Source organism: Caloenas nicobarica, chromosome Z, assembly GCF_036013445.1.
Source record: "Caloenas nicobarica isolate bCalNic1 chromosome Z, bCalNic1.hap1, whole genome shotgun sequence".
NCBI classification, from domain to species: Eukaryota; Metazoa; Chordata; class Aves; order Columbiformes; family Columbidae; genus Caloenas; species Caloenas nicobarica.
Genome location: NC_088284.1, coordinates 65,087,468 through 65,104,774, shown reverse-complemented (window position 1 = coordinate 65,104,774; position 17,307 = coordinate 65,087,468). Strand labels below are relative to the sequence as shown.

General features: G+C 43.4%; 2 protein-coding genes across 8 annotated transcripts in view; one reads left to right on the top strand and one right to left on the bottom strand.

Moving 5' to 3' along the window:
• Window positions 1–6,252, bottom strand: part of CCDC171 (coiled-coil domain containing 171) — a 155,500-nt gene extending 149,248 nt beyond the window's left edge. For all 3 annotated transcript variants that reach the window (XM_065656381.1, XM_065656382.1, XM_065656383.1), the window contains exons 1-2: window positions 6,082–6,252; window positions 3,046–3,208 (exon numbers count right to left, since the gene is read on the bottom strand). In XM_065656381.1, coding sequence (XP_065512453.1) covers window positions 3,046–3,146 — 101 coding nt within the window. In that variant the 5' untranslated portion in view covers window positions 3,147–3,208; window positions 6,082–6,252. The remainder of the gene's footprint in view (window positions 1–3,045; window positions 3,209–6,081) is intronic.
• A 5,928-nt stretch (window positions 6,253–12,180) lies between these two features.
• PSIP1 (PC4 and SRSF1 interacting protein 1) overlaps window positions 12,181–17,307 on the top strand; it is a 37,005-nt gene continuing 31,878 nt past the window's right edge. For 2 of the 5 annotated variants that reach the window (XM_065655999.1, XM_065655995.1), the window contains exons 1-3: window positions 12,181–12,453; window positions 12,987–13,167; window positions 14,235–14,311. In XM_065655999.1, coding sequence (XP_065512071.1) covers window positions 13,096–13,167; window positions 14,235–14,311 — 149 coding nt within the window. In that variant the 5' untranslated portion in view covers window positions 12,181–12,453; window positions 12,987–13,095. The other 3 variants (XM_065655997.1, XM_065655998.1, XM_065655996.1) reach the window with 3 other exon arrangements.

The window sequence follows — 17,307 nt, the reverse complement described above, 5'->3', positions numbered from 1 at the left end:
TTCAACAAGTGTCTTTCAGATCAAGACAGTGGTGATGAAACCAGAGCTAGCTTCTTTGAGTGGCACCTGATAATTTGTTCAAATTGATGTCTTTAACCCACAAACTGTGGGCATGAGATGGACTAGATGTACCATTTTTCCTGCCCTGGGAGACTGTTGTGATAAATGAAGCTTAAAGTAATTAACTAAATGAACTTAATGAACTTTTCAAAAGGACTAAGAGAATGATGAATTACATCTATGTATCTATGTACATATGTATACATAAATATATATGGTAATAGTAATTAATTAGATTGTATTGATAAGGCCTAAGCGTGCCGTGAATGGTATATAATAAGGGGTGGTATGTCCTGGTTTTGTTAAAAATGAGACCAGTTTCTCTTTTAGTGAATTTTTTTTTCAGCTAAACCCTTCTTAGTAACTGCACTTTTCTGAAGTCGCATACATGTTTTGGTAGACATAGCAATGGAATGCAAGGTCACTGATAAGGATGCACATCCCGTAAGTGAGAGGGGCAAGGAGGAGCGAACTGAACAGGTGACTAAAACTGACCAACTAAGTATTCCATCCCATTCACGTGATACTTCATATAAAAGTGGGAGATCACGAGGGTCTCGTTCCTTTTTCTCTTCTTCAACTATGGCCGACATCTGGGAAGGACCCTGGCTGCCGCCCCTGAGGCCTAGTGACAGACCCTGCATCCTTGAATCCAGTTCAGTTTGCTGCAGAGTCCAACCCAGGGCTTCGGGTGTCTGCTCTGCTGCTGCCGGAGCAGCCAGTGCTGAGTAACTGGGAAATCCAAGATTGGTTTTGAATATTTTGTATTATTTTCTCTATTTTATTAGTAGCATTAGTAAAACATTTTTAATTCTTTCCAACTTGCAAGTCCTCTCTCTTTTTGCCTCTCTTTGCCCTCCTATTGTCCTTACTTAGTGGGGAGGGGGGCTGGAAGAGGGGTGGGAGAGGGGATGGGGTTAACAAAGCATCTGCCATGATTTATTGTCACCCTGCAATCAAACCTTGACAACAAGCTTGATTGTGGATATCCTATAACGACTTTGGGAGACCTTTATTTTTTTGTGGCTGGGGAAAAAAAGAGATGAAAGAAAAGAAAGTCATCTTATTCAGAGATGGTGCAAGAAGTATCAATCTCAACTAAACACAGCTAAAGGCCAGATAGCACCAAAGTTAGTAAAGCACAGGTTAGGGATTAAAACAGAACCCCAACTAAAACTGGGGAGAACTAGGGCAAAGAAACAAGGGTTATGGAAAGGGTAAGCATCTTGTCAGTTTGCAGGCAGCGGGGAGGCCATTTCGCTTCCTTAAACCTGGTGATATTTAGTAGTTCTTGCATGGATAGCACACTGAGTGCAAGAAATGGAATAGGTGCTTTTTGTAAAGTCAATAAAACCCACCTTTAAACCTTTAAGTAAATTACATCGGTTTGTATGGCAATCAGCTTTCAAGAAAACAGTTCCTTCCAACTCCTCTGTTAGTTATCCAGGGAAAAAAAAGAGGACCATGGAGATATCTACACAATAAAACTTAATCACAGAGTTAAGTTTTCCACTGAGTAACTGTTCTGCTTAACTGAATCAGTGGAGGAAAAAAAAAAGCCACATACAAGTGACAAAACATCACAAGTAACAGAAAATCAGGCACATTATAGAAATAAAAATGTGCATAAGTGCATTAAGACACAACAGTAACTACTAGGAAAAAACATTAAACAACTTTTTAAAGGAATATTTTCTGCACAGCTTCTAAACTCACAATGACATTACTGAAAAACTGAAAATATAAAACAGAAATCCCTATTTTTTTCTTAGTAAAGAATCAAATTGAAATAGCTACTTTAAAAGAAAAAAAAACATCTGAGGGAATATTACTGTGTTAATCATTTAATTAATATGTCTACTCAAACATTTTTAAATGAAATAGAGATTGGTCTTATGAATTCTTATCTCTGTCATGTTTTCTTTAATCATCACAGTGTCACCAGAATATGCAATACTTTATGAAAGCTTCACACTACTTATTACAAGTAGAAGTGTTACAGCATAAAGCTCTCAGAAGCTTAAATCGAAAACAACACAGCCACACAAAATCTCTGGAAAGTTTCACAGCATGCATGATTTGAAGGCTAAAGGAATTCAGAGAATGTTTTGTACTGCCATTTTCATATATTAACATTTCATCAGCCAGTGGTTTTGAACCAAAATATGTATTTTACCAAATAGAGCAGGAGTGCCAAACTCATTTTCACTGCGGGCCACATCAGCCTCACAGTTGCCTTCAAAGGGCCGAAAGTCATTTTAGGACTGTATAAATGTAGGAGTAGTTACAAAACTACAGCTTTTCTCTCAGACACCATTTTTAGTAATACTTTAAGATTCTTCAAGAAAGCATATCAGAAAGTGAAATAGTTTTTGAGAGTTCTGCATTGCACAATGACTTTTTGTAACTCAAAAACTTCTAATTAATATTCACTTCACAAGTCAGCTAGTTACAGTGAACATAAAACACTGCAGAAAAAGTTTGTCACTAGCTTTTTTCCTACATCTGGCAGAAAACAGAGTAATTTTGTAAGAGAGAAATTTTATTTCATGTATTACCTAGTAGTGGAATCTTGCTAAAATTCCCCAGCTGAAGTAGTCAGACGCCTGATTTCCTAACCAACATTCATATTCATGGAATTGTGCCGTTTCTAGCTATAACTGACAAATTTGTATAACCAGACTTTAAATAGTGCCAAGTAGCTCTCACAGCTCCTCTATCACCTCAACTAATGCAGTGTTCCAAATTTCAGACATGAACTCCCTCTATGTCACATCTTCTACAGTCGTGTGGTAATTCTTGCACATGGGATGGACACTATATCTGTAATTTCATCTATTGACTACCTGGACATGGCACAGCCTGCATGTATCACACCATATCTCCTTCTTTCCAGTCTGAATTACGTAATTTCAGGGATTAGAAAACAAGCCACAAAAACATGAACCATCTTACTAGACTTAAAAATACAGAAATGAAGCTCACCATTTAGCTTCCGTGGCAGCGTAGCTGACTGAAGCGGACAAACTCATGACGTTCAATATGCAGCTTTTTAAGAATGGAGAATGAACAGCATCTTCAACCATACATACTTCTAGTTGACAAGCTTCAGAGAATACTCTTTTCCATATCACAAAAAAATTAAACCCTGTAACAGAGACATGCTTTAGTTTGTCTGGAAACATAATAAAATAATAATTTGTTAACATACATGAACAGTTACCAAACAGTGTCGTGTGAACCATTACCACTAACTGTAATTTGACATCAGTTTTAGTCAGAGAGAATTGTGCTGGTAGTCCTCTAAGCTTGAATATTGTAGACCAAAAAGAAATATATAGAATATCTGCTGCCAGGGTTTTCAGAAGTACATCAATACAAAATGTTATGTTTGCATACACTGCTCCCATTATATTCTCTGTTCTCCTAACAGGATCACGAACTCCTTTTTTCTATTTAAAAGAATTCTAGGGGAGATAAATGCATGTACTATGATTTTTTAAGTAGGTCAATATCCAAGATTTGTGTCTAATAGCAGCCTTTAACATAGCAAGTCTAACGGTTTCATAAACCTGGAATTTTCTCCTTGAGCATATTTTTATTGTATTAGATATATCAGCAATATTTAGGGGTATATGGGAAGAATATTAAACTGAATTATAACTCAGCTCCCCTTTAAAAGAAACTCGCTAATTTAGCGTTACTAACGAAAAGAAATCAATATAGATAACATATTTATAACATAGACCTTAAAAAAACCTCCAAGATGTAATTCAAGTTGAAGATCAAGCTCATAATTAAAGCAAGGTAAGAGGAAGAATAAGCTCTACTCAACCATCAAGATTAATAAGCCATGAAGGTTTGCTTCGGAACTCCACAGCAGATGGACATCCTACTAAAGTCCAAACCAAGAAGCTAGCCTGGACTCCATCTTCACCATCTCTGGCTTGCAGCCATGTGTTTCCTATAATCTATTTCTGTCTGACCAAACACAGAAGTACTTGGTGTAATATATTAGCTATAAACTGATATCGTTCATTTCAATAGCTAATAATCTGCACTAGAAATATGGAAAAGAAAAAAAATGCATTTCTGCTTCAAATTATAATTTGAATAGAACATGCAACAAGAAGAAATGTATTATTTCTAAAAGCTTTTTTTTTCTTTTATTTTTTCAGAAAAGCACAACAATTGGTGCCCAGGATTATCATACTGCTTTTTACTCAAACATGCAGTTTTTCCAAAGTATCTTCAAAATCAAGTGGAGTAATATGGGAAGAAAAGTCCAATGAAGATGAACAGTTTGCTTCAGTTTCATAATAAAGAATAACTGAAAGTATCATTTGTGATTTTTAAGATCTATCCATCACAATTCACCTTGGTACACATGTTCATAAGCCCCAAAACACATAACTACCATAAAACTATCACTTATACTCCTAGAGAAATAATACAGCTTTCCTTCCATCTCGACTGAGAAAATAGTTGAAGATCTGATTTTCAAAGTATAGACAAGTCTGTGGTACAACTGCTAGGCCCATCAAATTACTAGGAACTTGCAAACTAAAAACTCTAACTTTACATGAGAGAAGAACAATCCTGACAGAGCATTTGTAGCATTGTACTCAAAAAGCTCAATTGCCTGGATGAAAAGAAGTTGTGAGGTCAGGATATAGGAAACCATATCAATTGTGCCCAGTTTTCACACTAAGATGTAGATATGAACACTGAAAAACAAGTTTTTCACACCATCCTTTTAAGTTTTATTGCAACCTACACCGAAATCTCATAGTGTACAGTAGAAAAAAAAAATAGGCATAACTTTATCAGAAAACTGTTTCTTCACCTGAAAAATAGAATTCGCTAACTCTACCCAACAAAAAATAGCTGCATGAAAAAAATCATAGTCTTCAAACATAATCAAAATGTACTGTTCACATCCACATCAATCTGCAGTTTAAAAACTTCCTGAAATTGCTCTGCAGTTACATAGAAATAAAAAAAGAAAAAAAAAAAGAAATCTAAAGAATGTTTACTGGGAATGCTAATGATTTTGAATATGCAACCTCCCTCTGTCAAAACACTTATCAATAGCTAGTTTATTACCACACAAATGGATACCCTCCAAAAGCATGCTATTTCATTTACAAAAATTAAGTATTCAAGTGGCATGGAAACACTATTTGTTTGAGGAGTTAATAGGTTTCACGGGTGTTACCTACAAAACTTGTGTCATATTCTCCTCATGAACTTCTGAATACAGTTAGAATACACTAACTTAGAATCATAGAATCATTTCAATTGGAAGAGACCCTCAGGATCATCGAGTCCAACCATAACCTAACCTAACTCTAGCACTAAACCATGTCCCTAAGAACCTCATCTAAATGCCTTTTAAACACCTCCAGGGATGGTGACTCCACCACTTCCCTGGGCAGCCTGTTCCAACACCTGACAACCCCTTCCGTGAAGAAGTTTTTCCTAGCAGCCAATGTAAACCTCTCCTGGTGCAACTAGAGGTCATTTTCTCTCATCCTATCACTTGGTACTTGGGAGAAGAGACCAACACCCTCCACGCTACAACCTCCTTTCAGGTAGCTGCAGACAGCGACAAGGTCTCCCCTCAGCCTCCTTTTCTCGACGCCAAACAGCCCCAGTTCCCTCAGCCGCTCAACTTCAGCAAGGCCACTGATTTAGATTAGACATAAGGAAGAAATTCTTCCCCATGAGGGTGGTGAGGCACTGGAACAGGCTGCCCAGAGAAGCTGTGTGTGTCCCATCGCTGGAGGTGTTCAAGGCTGGGTTGGATGGGGCTCTGAGCAACCTGCTCTAGTGGAAGGTGTCCCTGACCATGGCAGGGGGGGCCGAATTAGATAATCTTTAAGGTCCCTTACAACCCAAACCATCCTCTGATTGAGACTAGTCACAATAAACGTAATCATGTCCTTAAGATGTTCTACTTTAAAACATACGAAGCCAGGCACAACTAACATATCCGCACTGCAGCCTATAAAAACTCACCAGCAGTTGTTTCGGCTGAAAGAATCGCTAGATTTTCAGTAACGTAGGCCAGAATTTTTACGCAAGCTAAAAGTCACAGCAGCATCGTGGCTTGCCTGAGCTCACACCAGGGACACCGCCCGTTCCAGCACTCGCGGTACCGGCGGTCCGGCGGCGTACCTGGCAGGCCGGACCGACGCGCCGGCGGCAGCTCAGCACAGGGCTCCAGCAACGCCCCGCCGCAGCCCAGACACCGCGGCGGGCGGGAACCGAGCACGGCGCTCCCGCCACACGGCGCCGCCAGCCCGCTGGGGCCGGGCAGAGCGGCCTCCCGGCCCTCCCGCCGCCCCGGCTGAGCACCAGGCAGCGTGCGGCCGCCGGAGGCCGGGCAGAGGGGCTAGCGGTGCGGCGGCAGGCGGCCCCTGGCACTGCGGACGCGTCCGGGCCGATGCGAGCCGCGCGCGGGGCGCGGTCCCAGCGCTGCGCGGGGCGCGGGGCCGGGCGGTCGCTAGGGCCCGGGAGGAAGGACGCGGCCACGCCCCGCCCCGCCCCGCCCCGCCGCGCGCGGGGCCTCCCCCAACGGCGACTTCCGCCCGCGGCCGTGGGGAACGCGGCGCGGGTGAGCGCGCGGCGGGCCCTGGCAACGCCGCCGCGGGGCGCTGGCGGGCGGGGCGCGGCGTGCCGCATGCGCCGAGCGGGAGCCGCGGCGGGGGCGGCCTCAGCCCCGCCGGGTGTCGCCGGGGGCTCCCGCCGCGCCTTCCCGCCTCGCCTGCCTCCCGTCCGGACGGGGGCGCTGCCGCGGCAGCCCGCAGCCCATAGCCCGTCCTTCCCGCCCTTCCCGCCCGCCGGCCGGGGTGGTCCCAGCCCTCCGGGAGGAGCAGGCGCTGGGCGGACCATGTTCGCTGCCGTCTGGCCGTTTCCCTGAGGACTTGCGCCTCGTCCGATTCAGGAGTGGCTCCGGGGCCACCGGCGCTTCTGTGTGCGCGCACGTCTCAGCTACCGCCGGCTGTCCCCAGCCAGGCCGCTCCGCACCAGAGGCGCTGACATGGATGGGGACGTGTTTGCAGCTGGGCCATCCCAGCCATGCTTTAGGAGTTCTGAGTCCCTAAAATAGGTAATGTATAGGGAGCTAAACTGACCAGCTAACGTGAGACTTGGATATCTTCAAATACAGGGCAGCACATTCTTCACCCAGATTATCAAGAAAAACAAAGGGGTAGTGATTCTGAAAGACCACAGGGCAAAATCACAGCACGGGGAGGTGGGTAACAAGGTTACTGCTCCCGTTCTGTTTGCCTCTCTGCACAAACGGGAAGGTTCTTGTGAAACGTCTGACCTGAGGGATTTTAAGCCTCATATATAACAATATATGTTGTCAAACAACAACGGCACAAGCGGCTGAATAAAATCCACCCTATAATGTCCTAGAAAAGTGGACAAGGTATTCTAGCAAGTGTGTCATAGGCTGAAGGGAATTAAAGCAATTTTAAGTTAACATGTTAAATTGCTACCATTGATAGTATCATGAGTAGATACACATTAAGATGTTAGTAACAATTTGAAAGGTACTTTTTAGACATAGTCTTTTACTGTTGATATGTGACCTGAATTTGCAGAGGCCATGAGAAATCTGGGTCCTCTTGCATAAGTAACATTGTATTAAAGCTGTCACCAACCACACTTGCAAAAGCATCAATACGGTGGTCTCAGAAGAACATTGGTCTGCATCTGAAGAAGAAAAATGTGTCACAATGTCCAGAGATTACCAGGTTATCTAGGAAAATATACAATGCACAAACTAATAGGTTAATCTTAGAAAATATGCAGTTCAAAAATGACCAGGTTACTTAAGAACACCGACTCCAGAAGATAAACAAGTCACTTAAGAGACAACCATATACTGATAGTACACAGAATAGGCACATATGGAAACATAGGAAAAAAATCTTGTGTGGGAAACTCAAATATCCTTGCCTGTAGGAGGGACTGCATAATAACTGTTATCAAAGCTGACCCCAAGTAATAGTGGAGGTGGAGACACGTGAAGATTTGACACATGAGACTAGCAAGGTTATGCAACTAAGTTGTGTAAGGTGCCATGTTTCTTCAGCACGGGATATTCAGCACCCATCTGTCTGACAGGCTGCATGTGCTGTGCTGCTGCTTATGTAAGTATTGCTTGCTTATCACTGCGGGGAGCTGTCCTGCATTACCTGTTCTCAGGTTTTCTAGGTTGTGTTTAGCCTGGTAAACCACTCCCCAGCTCTGGTGTAACTCTTTAATCTGGATGCAACAGCCGGAAACAAACAGAATTAAGTCTTAGCCTTTCTTTAATTCAGACTTTTTCATCTACAGGTTTCAGATTTTATAATGTCAAAAAATCTACAAAGAAATACTATCCATTTATATTTAAGGATATATATTTATATTTATAAAAACACATAAAAATCCTTAGGGTTTTTCTTCTAATTGGATTTCCCCAACAAGAGCAAAATTACACTAAAGATAGCTATTTATGAAGTTTAAATCAGCTTATATTAACCACAGAGCTGCAGTTGGTCCTCACACAGGAAAACACTCATACTGAATTCAAAGTACAGCTAATTGCTTTGGCTTACATGTCAGCATGACTTACTTTGTGATTGCAAGTACTGCCATAGCATTTAAGCTGGCCTACAACTTTTTATTCCAAAGTTGTTTCCTGTTGCTTATAACTGCAAAAATATCACTTTGGGCTAAGATTTTACAATATGTGTGGTGAAGTATAGCCTGATACTGGTATCCTCCAAGGTACAGATGGAAGTTTTAACTGCAAGAGACAAAAAGCTGCATAATATTTTACATTGTCAGAGATAAGTCTGAAAACTTCATTTCTAGCTTGTGACCAGATCTATATAACTGGCTTTAGGCTGTGGTTTTGCTCCTTCCACATCATGCAGTCATTTTAAATGTCTTGTGCCAAATCAAAGAAGTTCTTCGCCTAGGTGCACAAAATTGGAAGACATGTTGCACTTCTTTTAATAACAGCATGGCATTTTTTTCTGATCAAAAATACAGTAGTGAACCAGGGCATCCTCTCTGCTGTTGTCTGATGAGTAGTGAAAAATTGAACATGATGAAAAATGGCTTTGGCTAATGAAGAAATACAAATCATAGGATAATATGGAAGGAGCCACAGAGATTTAACACCATGTAAGTTCTGATAGGTTTTGGCACCATAATAGCTTACCAGATACTGAACCAATAAGATGAGTTTATCTGCCCAAAATAACATGTATCATTTTTTACCTTAAGTCACAAAAATTACTTTAGATGCAATACTGTTGCCTCATGCACAAAGCTAAATGAACACCTTTCCTTCTTCCCACACTGAAAAATACGTCTCATGTATACGCTGTCCTTGGTATTTCTTCACAGTTCAAGGAATATTTTGGTCTAAAACCTACATATATTCATGATATTCGAGTATTTTTAGAAATCAGAGTTGTATCACACATGGAATTTAACATTAACTTATTTCTTATTGTTCAGAGAAGCCCGTTCGTGATGCTTTTAGAAAGAGCATTTGACGTTCAGGAAAAAGGAGAGAACACGGTGCTTCAGTGTGGTTCTGGCCTCGGCAGAGCAAGAAGCAACTGTTTCACTTGCAGACAGGATACCAGCGTGCTTCTTTGCAGTGGATCTAACCCACATCTGCAGGAAATCAGTTGGTACGGCTGTTTCAAGCAGGCAAGCTCAAGACATACAACAGGAAGAACTGTTTTACACCTCCAAAATTCATTCATGGCTTGTAACAACTTAATGCATATCACTGTGCTTACCTCTTACTCGAGCATCAGGTGGCAGGTCTGGACGCCTTCCTGTGTAACCTCATCTAGGTGTTCCTGCTCTGGCAGAGGGACTGGACTAGATGATCTTTTGAGTTCCCTTCCAATTCCTAACATTCTGGGATTCTGCGATTCTACAGATTCTGTCACTCAAAATGAAACCGTTTGCTAAGAAATGCTGATGTAGTCCTTAAAGTTTAATAGCATCAGTATGGCATGTTATTTTCTATCAAATACAATGTCTGGATTTCAAAATACACATCTTTTTTCCTTCTGTTGTGTCTGCACTTGAACAGTGTCTTCATTCTTATATTTACTTAATATGTACAAATGACTCTGACTACATACAAAATATAACTTGTTCAAACAATTTTACTTTTCATCCTTTAAATCAAATTTTACTTTGTTTCCTTTACCTTCGAAAAATGCTTTAGTTACATTAGTCTCTTTTGAAGAACACCCTACTTTTGTATGAAACAAAGTCACCTTGAGTTGCTTCCTTAATTTGGAAAAAAAGAACTATTTTCAGTGCTCTTCACTGAGTTTGATACAAGGTGCAAAACTTCTGATTCCTGAGAAATGTCATATTCAAAAGACTGTTTCCGAAGGCTGAGAAAATTTGAATGTCCTCAAGAGATTCCAAAAGCATTGCTTCAAAATTAAAATATGAACTTATTCAATCTGAGACGGAATACAAAGGTAACTATATGATTAAACAGAGCAGTGACTTCACTAAGAGAATATCTGCAGATTGTCAGTTCCTGCATAGCAAAATATTAATATACACAGTTTTTGCAGTAGTCAACACTTCCTCACCTAGGAAAAAATATGAAACTGAAATAGGAATGATTCAGTACAGCAAAATAAAGCCTTACATATCTGCTGATGCAGGTACAGTTTCTACCACTTTCAAAGTTTTATCTTTCTGTGAACCATGTACAGTCTATCTGAGTATTATTGTTTTAAAATAACTTTTGCCCCAAGTAGTTGTCCCTTTGTGCATAGGAAGAAAGGTTTTTTTCCTGTCTTAATATGTTGATGATCATCTATTTTCTGATGAGCTCTTGTCTAACTCTGTAGAAACTTGATATTTATGTCAGATATATGAACTTCACCACCTCCAAGAAAATCAACCAAATTTGACTGGTTTAAAAGACTGGAAAACTGCAGTTTGTTCCTGCTCAACACCACTGGAGTAAAGTTTTGCAGTTAACATATAGAAATGACCCTTTTGCATTTGAGGAGAAAACAGCCTAGAATAAAGCACAGCTTGTTCTGTGGCAGCTGCAGTCAGTGTCTTGGGCCTGACTTGAGTTTCGGTATCAAAACTGAAAGCAGTAGATTCTTCTCAGAAGGGCTTATCTCTGTGTGTAAGTAGCATGCAGGGCAGCTGGCAGAAAACCGGCCTCTAAGACTTGTGCGCCAGGCCATGCTCCAAGGATGAGCTCTCAAGCACGAAATGGTGAGGTGTGCACCTGTGAGACAACGTAATTTTGTAAGAAGTAACCCTTTGTGCCACCACTATTACAGGTTGTGGCTGGTTTTGGCACCCACATTAGCACAAACATACGGTGTAGCTGAGTGGAACCATTCAGACAGGGCCATAGCGAGCGGACAGGGCTGCTGGTCGCCAGGTGAAGCCAAGAGAAATGCAAGTGGGTGAGGAGCACACGGGGTGCACGAGTGGGTTTAGGGTCGGCAGCGATGTGGGGTCTCAAGTCCGGGAACCGGAGGCCTCTGTAAAGGCGCATGTGGGGCAGGAGAAACACAAAGGGACCGGTGGGGACAAACACAGCCCCCCCGTCCATTTTACAGACGACAGCGGTGATCATTTACTGCTCGCCATCTGTGAATGGGCCGACATTCCCAGCTGGGAAGGGCGGGAAGGGCCCCAGCGCAAGGCCAGAGACTTAAGCGTTGGTGATAACGCCTCTGGGCGAGCACTTGTGACTGAAGCGGCGCATGGCCCCGGGCCAGGCCTGTGCCGGCGGGAAGCCAGGCAGCGCCGCCCGCGCCCGCCACCCCCGCTGCCACCTCACGCTCGGGGCAGCGCGGGGAGCAGCGTGGCTCGGACTCCGCGGCCGGCCGTGGCCTGGGACGCGAGAGGAAGCGCGGCGGCACGCAGCGCTGCCGCTGCCTCGCCTCATCCCGCCCTCCGCCGCCGCTACCGAGGGCGGCGGGCCGGGCTGTGCGCGCCGAGCCCTCCTCCTCTTTCTCCTCGGCCTCCTCCTCCTCCTGCCCGCCATCCCGCAGCGCCGCGGCCGCCCCGCCCCCGCTGAAGGAGGAATGAGCCACTTCCATAACTGAGGGGAGCGGGACTGAATGAGTTCGCGTCCTCTCTCTCCAGCTCGGGGCGGGCGGGCGAGCGACTTCTTCTCGCGGCTGCCCCCGCTCGTCCTCAGACGCGGAAGCGGAGAAGCCAAGCCGTCGGCTCTCAGCGGGCCCTGCGCTGGTCCCCCTGGCACCCCCGATCTCCCGGTTGCGGCGTGCCCGTTGGTACCGCCCCGCCTGGCGGGAGGAGGCAGCGCGGCGGTGTCTCCTGCGGCGGCGGCTGCTGCAGGCGGAGGTGGGCAGCGGGCCGCGCGCCAGCGCGGTGGGTAGCGAGGCGCTGGGCCGCCGCGGCTCAGGCGGCGGGAGGGAAGCAGAGAGGGCGGGCGGGCGGGCAGAGTTTTTCTTCCGGGCTTCCGCACCATCGCGCCTTATATGTGGGGAGCGGGCGGGCGGTGCGTCCATGTGGTGGGAGCCGCGTCGACTGGGGAAGAGCGAGCTTCAGCTTGGCTGGCGAGCAGAGCCGAGCCGAGCCGCGGGGGCGGGCGAGGGAGTGAGCGGCGGGCAGGCGCTCCTGGCTGCGTGCGGCCTGGCCCGGCCCCGGTGGGTATGTGTGTGGGGTCGGTGCCGCGAGCGCGCCGCGGGTGGGGGCTGCGGGCGCGGCCCTCGGGCTCCCCGGGGGGCTTTCGGCGGGGCTGAGGGGCGGGCGCGGCGCGGTGCCCCGCGGCTGCCGGTCGGGAGGCCGGCCGCCCTTGCGGAACCCGGTCGTGATGTCCCCTCTTGTGTTGCCCTTGTCTCCGCTCCCCCGCCCCGCTGTGTTTATCCCGGCAGCGGGACCTCGGGCGGCTGGCAGCGCCTCGGCGGCGGGGGCTGGCGGTGCAGAGCCCTCCCCTCGGCCCAGTTCACCCGGCGGCAACGGGCGTCACGTCGGTGAGAAAACATGAGCCGAGATTTCAAACCCGGAGACTTGATCTTTGCCAAGATGAAAGGTTATCCCCATTGGCCGGCCAGGGTAAGCCTCCCGCGGGCCGCAGCGCCCTCCTCCTGCTCGGTACCGGCGCCCCGCTCTCCCCCGCCCCGCCTCCCGCCGCCTTCGCTTTGTGTTGCAAGGGGGGTTTTCAGATCCCTGCGGTGATGCTCCTCCAGCCTCCCCTCGTGCGAGGGAGGGCACACTGGTGTTCCCGGGGCTGGAAGCAACTTCGGAACCACATTGCAGAACCCGTGCTCTGGTTCGCTGTTGCCTTACACTTGTCTGTAAGTCGCTTCTCCTGTAACAAATGGCCCTCTCTAGTAGTCGTTAGTTGCCCTGATTTGCATAACAGCTTTTAGAAATGAAGACCACTGTATGGTGGTGTGATGCCAGAGCTGTGTGAGCACCTAACTGCACAAAAATACTGTTCCCAAATAACTCCTCTTTTTTGTTTGATAGAGGAAAACTGCGAAGTTATTGCAGGGTTATGCCTTAAAGTCATCTATTTCTGTACCGCTTTCTGTAGAATAAGCTAAGTGTTTGCGATAAGTCATCCAGTCCTTTTTCACATTCTCCCTGCTCCCTTGGAAGAAGCATGGCAAGTTCTGTGACTGCTGTAGGTTGTGGGAATGTAGATGAAAGACCAATTATGAGATACTTAGCTAAGATGCTGGCTTAATAATTGTTTTTTAAACAGCTTATTGACATTTCCCTTTGGCAGCACTTGACATTTGGGCTTCAGCAAGTTACCAGCTCAGTGTAAGGGTAGGAAGTTGTGCTATTGCTTATGCTGAAGGGGGGTATGGTATTTGGATGGAACCGAGTTGTGATTTTTACCTGTGGCACATCACATCTCTCCTTTTAAAGACAGTGGTCATGTGAAAAGTGTTGCCGTAACATGAGAAGTGCTGTGACTTCCTCTTGTTGCTAGTACTGTCTTTCATTCTGCTGTATTTTTTAACATACAGTTAAAAAGAGACCTTGAAACCTGCTTTACTTCTCTGTGACTTTTTTTTCTTCTTTTTTTAATGCGTAATACTTTTACTTATTTGCCCCTACACTGTTCTTAACTGTTACTTGACTTTAATCATGATCTGTCTTTTCCTTAGGTGGATGAAGTTCCTGATGGAGCAGTAAAACCTCCTACAAATAAAATGCCCATTTTCTTTTTTGGCACCCATGAGACGTAAGTATTTAAGGGTCAGATTTTTTTTCATTGTAGAATGCTGTGACAAGAAGTTAATGGTTTGCCTGAAAGTAGTGTACTTTAAACAGTAGCAGACTAGCTCTTTACAGATTTGTCTCTTTTGACAAGACTTGCTGTTCTAACATTGGTTTAAGCTATGCAAAGGAATGGTAGACCACAGCCATACCATATACACTTTCCTCATCAGAAGAATAAAAAATCCTACCCCCAGTGGTGTGATTGATAGGTTTTTCTTTCTTCAGTAATAGACTTTAATTATGGTCCTGTATATCCTCAAAATTCTCAACAATATATTCTCAAAGTGAAATAAGACTGAGAACAATGAAATAGACAAAGTCTGAGAAACAGACAAATAATAATGTATTGAGGTTTGTTTGTTTGTTTGTGGCTTTGTTTTTGTTGTTTGTGTTTGTTTTTTTCTGGAGAGGTTTGGGCTTGTAGTGTTTTTATAGTGGGTTTTTATAAGATCTGGACAGAAAAATGAGGAAGTGCAGTTAGCTTTGTACCTGCCAACCTGCAAAATATTTTATCTATGGATGCTTTCAGCAATGCTAGCATTTTGCTGTCATACAAAATTTGGTTTGAGGGACAGTATTTCTTCCACTGCTAAATATGATTCTTAATATTCTAGTTTTTATGCAGTTCTGTCTTATTTTTAAATTGTCATGTTATTTTATAAAATGACTGATTTACCTAACATAGGTTTGTAAGACTTCAAATTCAATGCTACATTTGTTGTCCGATTTCTTAAAAAACAAGCAAACAAAACAACAACAACAAAACCCCCCCACCAAAATCTATAATGGTGTTTTTTTTAATCCTGCTGTTTTTCTTAATGAAATTGCAAATGGTATGTAAGCAGGTCCGATATACAAGTTGTGTATACAAGTACTCTGTTTCTTGCATTTTTTTGGAAAGGCCTCATTTTTTCTTCATCCTATTTAATATCTTTAGAAGTCTCTTTGATCTGGTACTTTTAGTAAGCCATACTATAGACAAGATACATGAATGAAAAAGTAAGCATCCTCTACTCTCTCTGACATTACTTGGTTCTTTTTTAAAATAGTGGTTTTTATATGCTTGGCTCATACACCATTACATTTCTTTAATTGTTCTAATCTTTCAGTAGATCTTTCATTGGCTCGTATTATGTAGTTTGGTGGGGATTTCTGTGTGTGTAGTTTTGTGGGTAAAGAGGGATTCCTGGAATTCGATTCAAGGTTGTGAAGTTTGAATTTGTCCTCCATATTTTAATAATATTTTTAAACAGTGCAGCAGCTTGCCTTTATCTTTCTTTCTTTCCCTCAGCTGATTTTTTTTTTTTTTTTTTTTTAATTTTTAATATCTGAAAACACAATATCGTTTTGATCCTGCCTTTGGTAATGTGTGTCGTTCTGGATTGTACTGGGATTTTGTGAAGTTTTAAATAAATTCAGGGATGTAGATTGAGGGAGACGGAAATAACTCCTTATCTAAAGCTTTAAAAATATCTTTAGAAATTTTGAGAAACATCATGGCCGATTTTAAATTTAGCTTAGGCTCCTAAAAAGTGCTTGGGTTTGAAGGTTTTATTTTTCTTTTTTTTTTTTCTTTTTTTTAATTTGTAGTTTACATGGGTAAATTTGAAATGTCTGTTCCTCGCTCTTTGATAGTCTCACAAAATAAAGTTTTACTGTGATCCGGCTTTTGTTAGGCTGTAGGTTCAGGGTTACTACATTTCAGAGATCCATACAACATCAGAAACTTCTTGCCTCTTTAATACACATTGCAAGGTACAGTATGTTCCATGGCACAGCTGTATTGTAGCGTTTGTTCTTTAAGCATGTCACCTACGTTGTGCTCCTTAGGGTGGTAACAGGGGCAACTCTCTTGCTTCTTGATCTTATTTATTGTTGTTGCTTGCAGCAGATACCTGTAAGTAACAATAGAAAGGAGCAGATCAGGTGGAAAAGGAGAATGCTGTTCCATGGCATGTAATTTTTTGGGGTTTGTGACTATAAATAGTGACACTTAGTGATCCATCAGGAATGAGGTAGAGCTAAGAATTTTCTGTACTTTTTTCATGGGAATTAAGATAAACTTGGTAAACTTTGTCTTTGCTGTGCTTCTCATAGTTCAAGTTACACACCTGTTCACAGTTAGACACAGACACTACCTGTACACATACAGCCTACCTTACTGTAAGTAGTGGCAACTCTAAAAATCCAGATAATTAATCATGCTAAAAAGTATTGTATAAAGCATGATGTTTTCTACCTGTGTGGACAGTTACCGTAGGAAAGGAGGAACTATGGGGAAGAACAAAAACAAGACTTGCTTGAGAATAATTCTTACCTGATTTTTAGCAATAATATTAGTTCAGCTTTGCAGATTACTATAAACAATTATAAAATTGTTCTTTGGTTGCCATTGTTGATTTTTCTCTTAAGGTTTGTCAAAACACAACTAAATGTGTTGCCATCTGGGTGCAGCGAAGAGATAAATGCTTTGGGAATTTGACTGGGGTTTGTTTTGTTTATTTCTATACTGTCTTAATGCAGCAACAGTATCCTTTCCTAAAAGAGAGTAATAAAATAGATACTATTTTAATAAAAGCTTTATTTGCATCTGCTGTGCTGGTAAATTACATCACTGAAAATTTTGGTTGGTCACTGACAAACAGAAGGTCATACTGAACTCTGCTTTCTGGACTCTATGTATTAGGGTAATCTCTCTTCATTCAGTTTTCTTGTTCCTTTTTGATTTTGGTACATGGGGGTTTAGCTGCAGCAACCCAGTACAATACATGGCCTTTTTACAGTAGCAGGTTCCTGGTGTTTTTCAAAGCTTCAGCAATGTGAGTAGAGGCTTACAGATCTTGGAAAAAGGCTTGCCCTCAGGGGATAAGGAAGAAGGGAGAAGACAATGTTTACTGTTTTTGTCTCTTACAGTTTCTGTTTGTCTCCCTCTCTGTCCTTCTGGTCTGGTTAATTAGG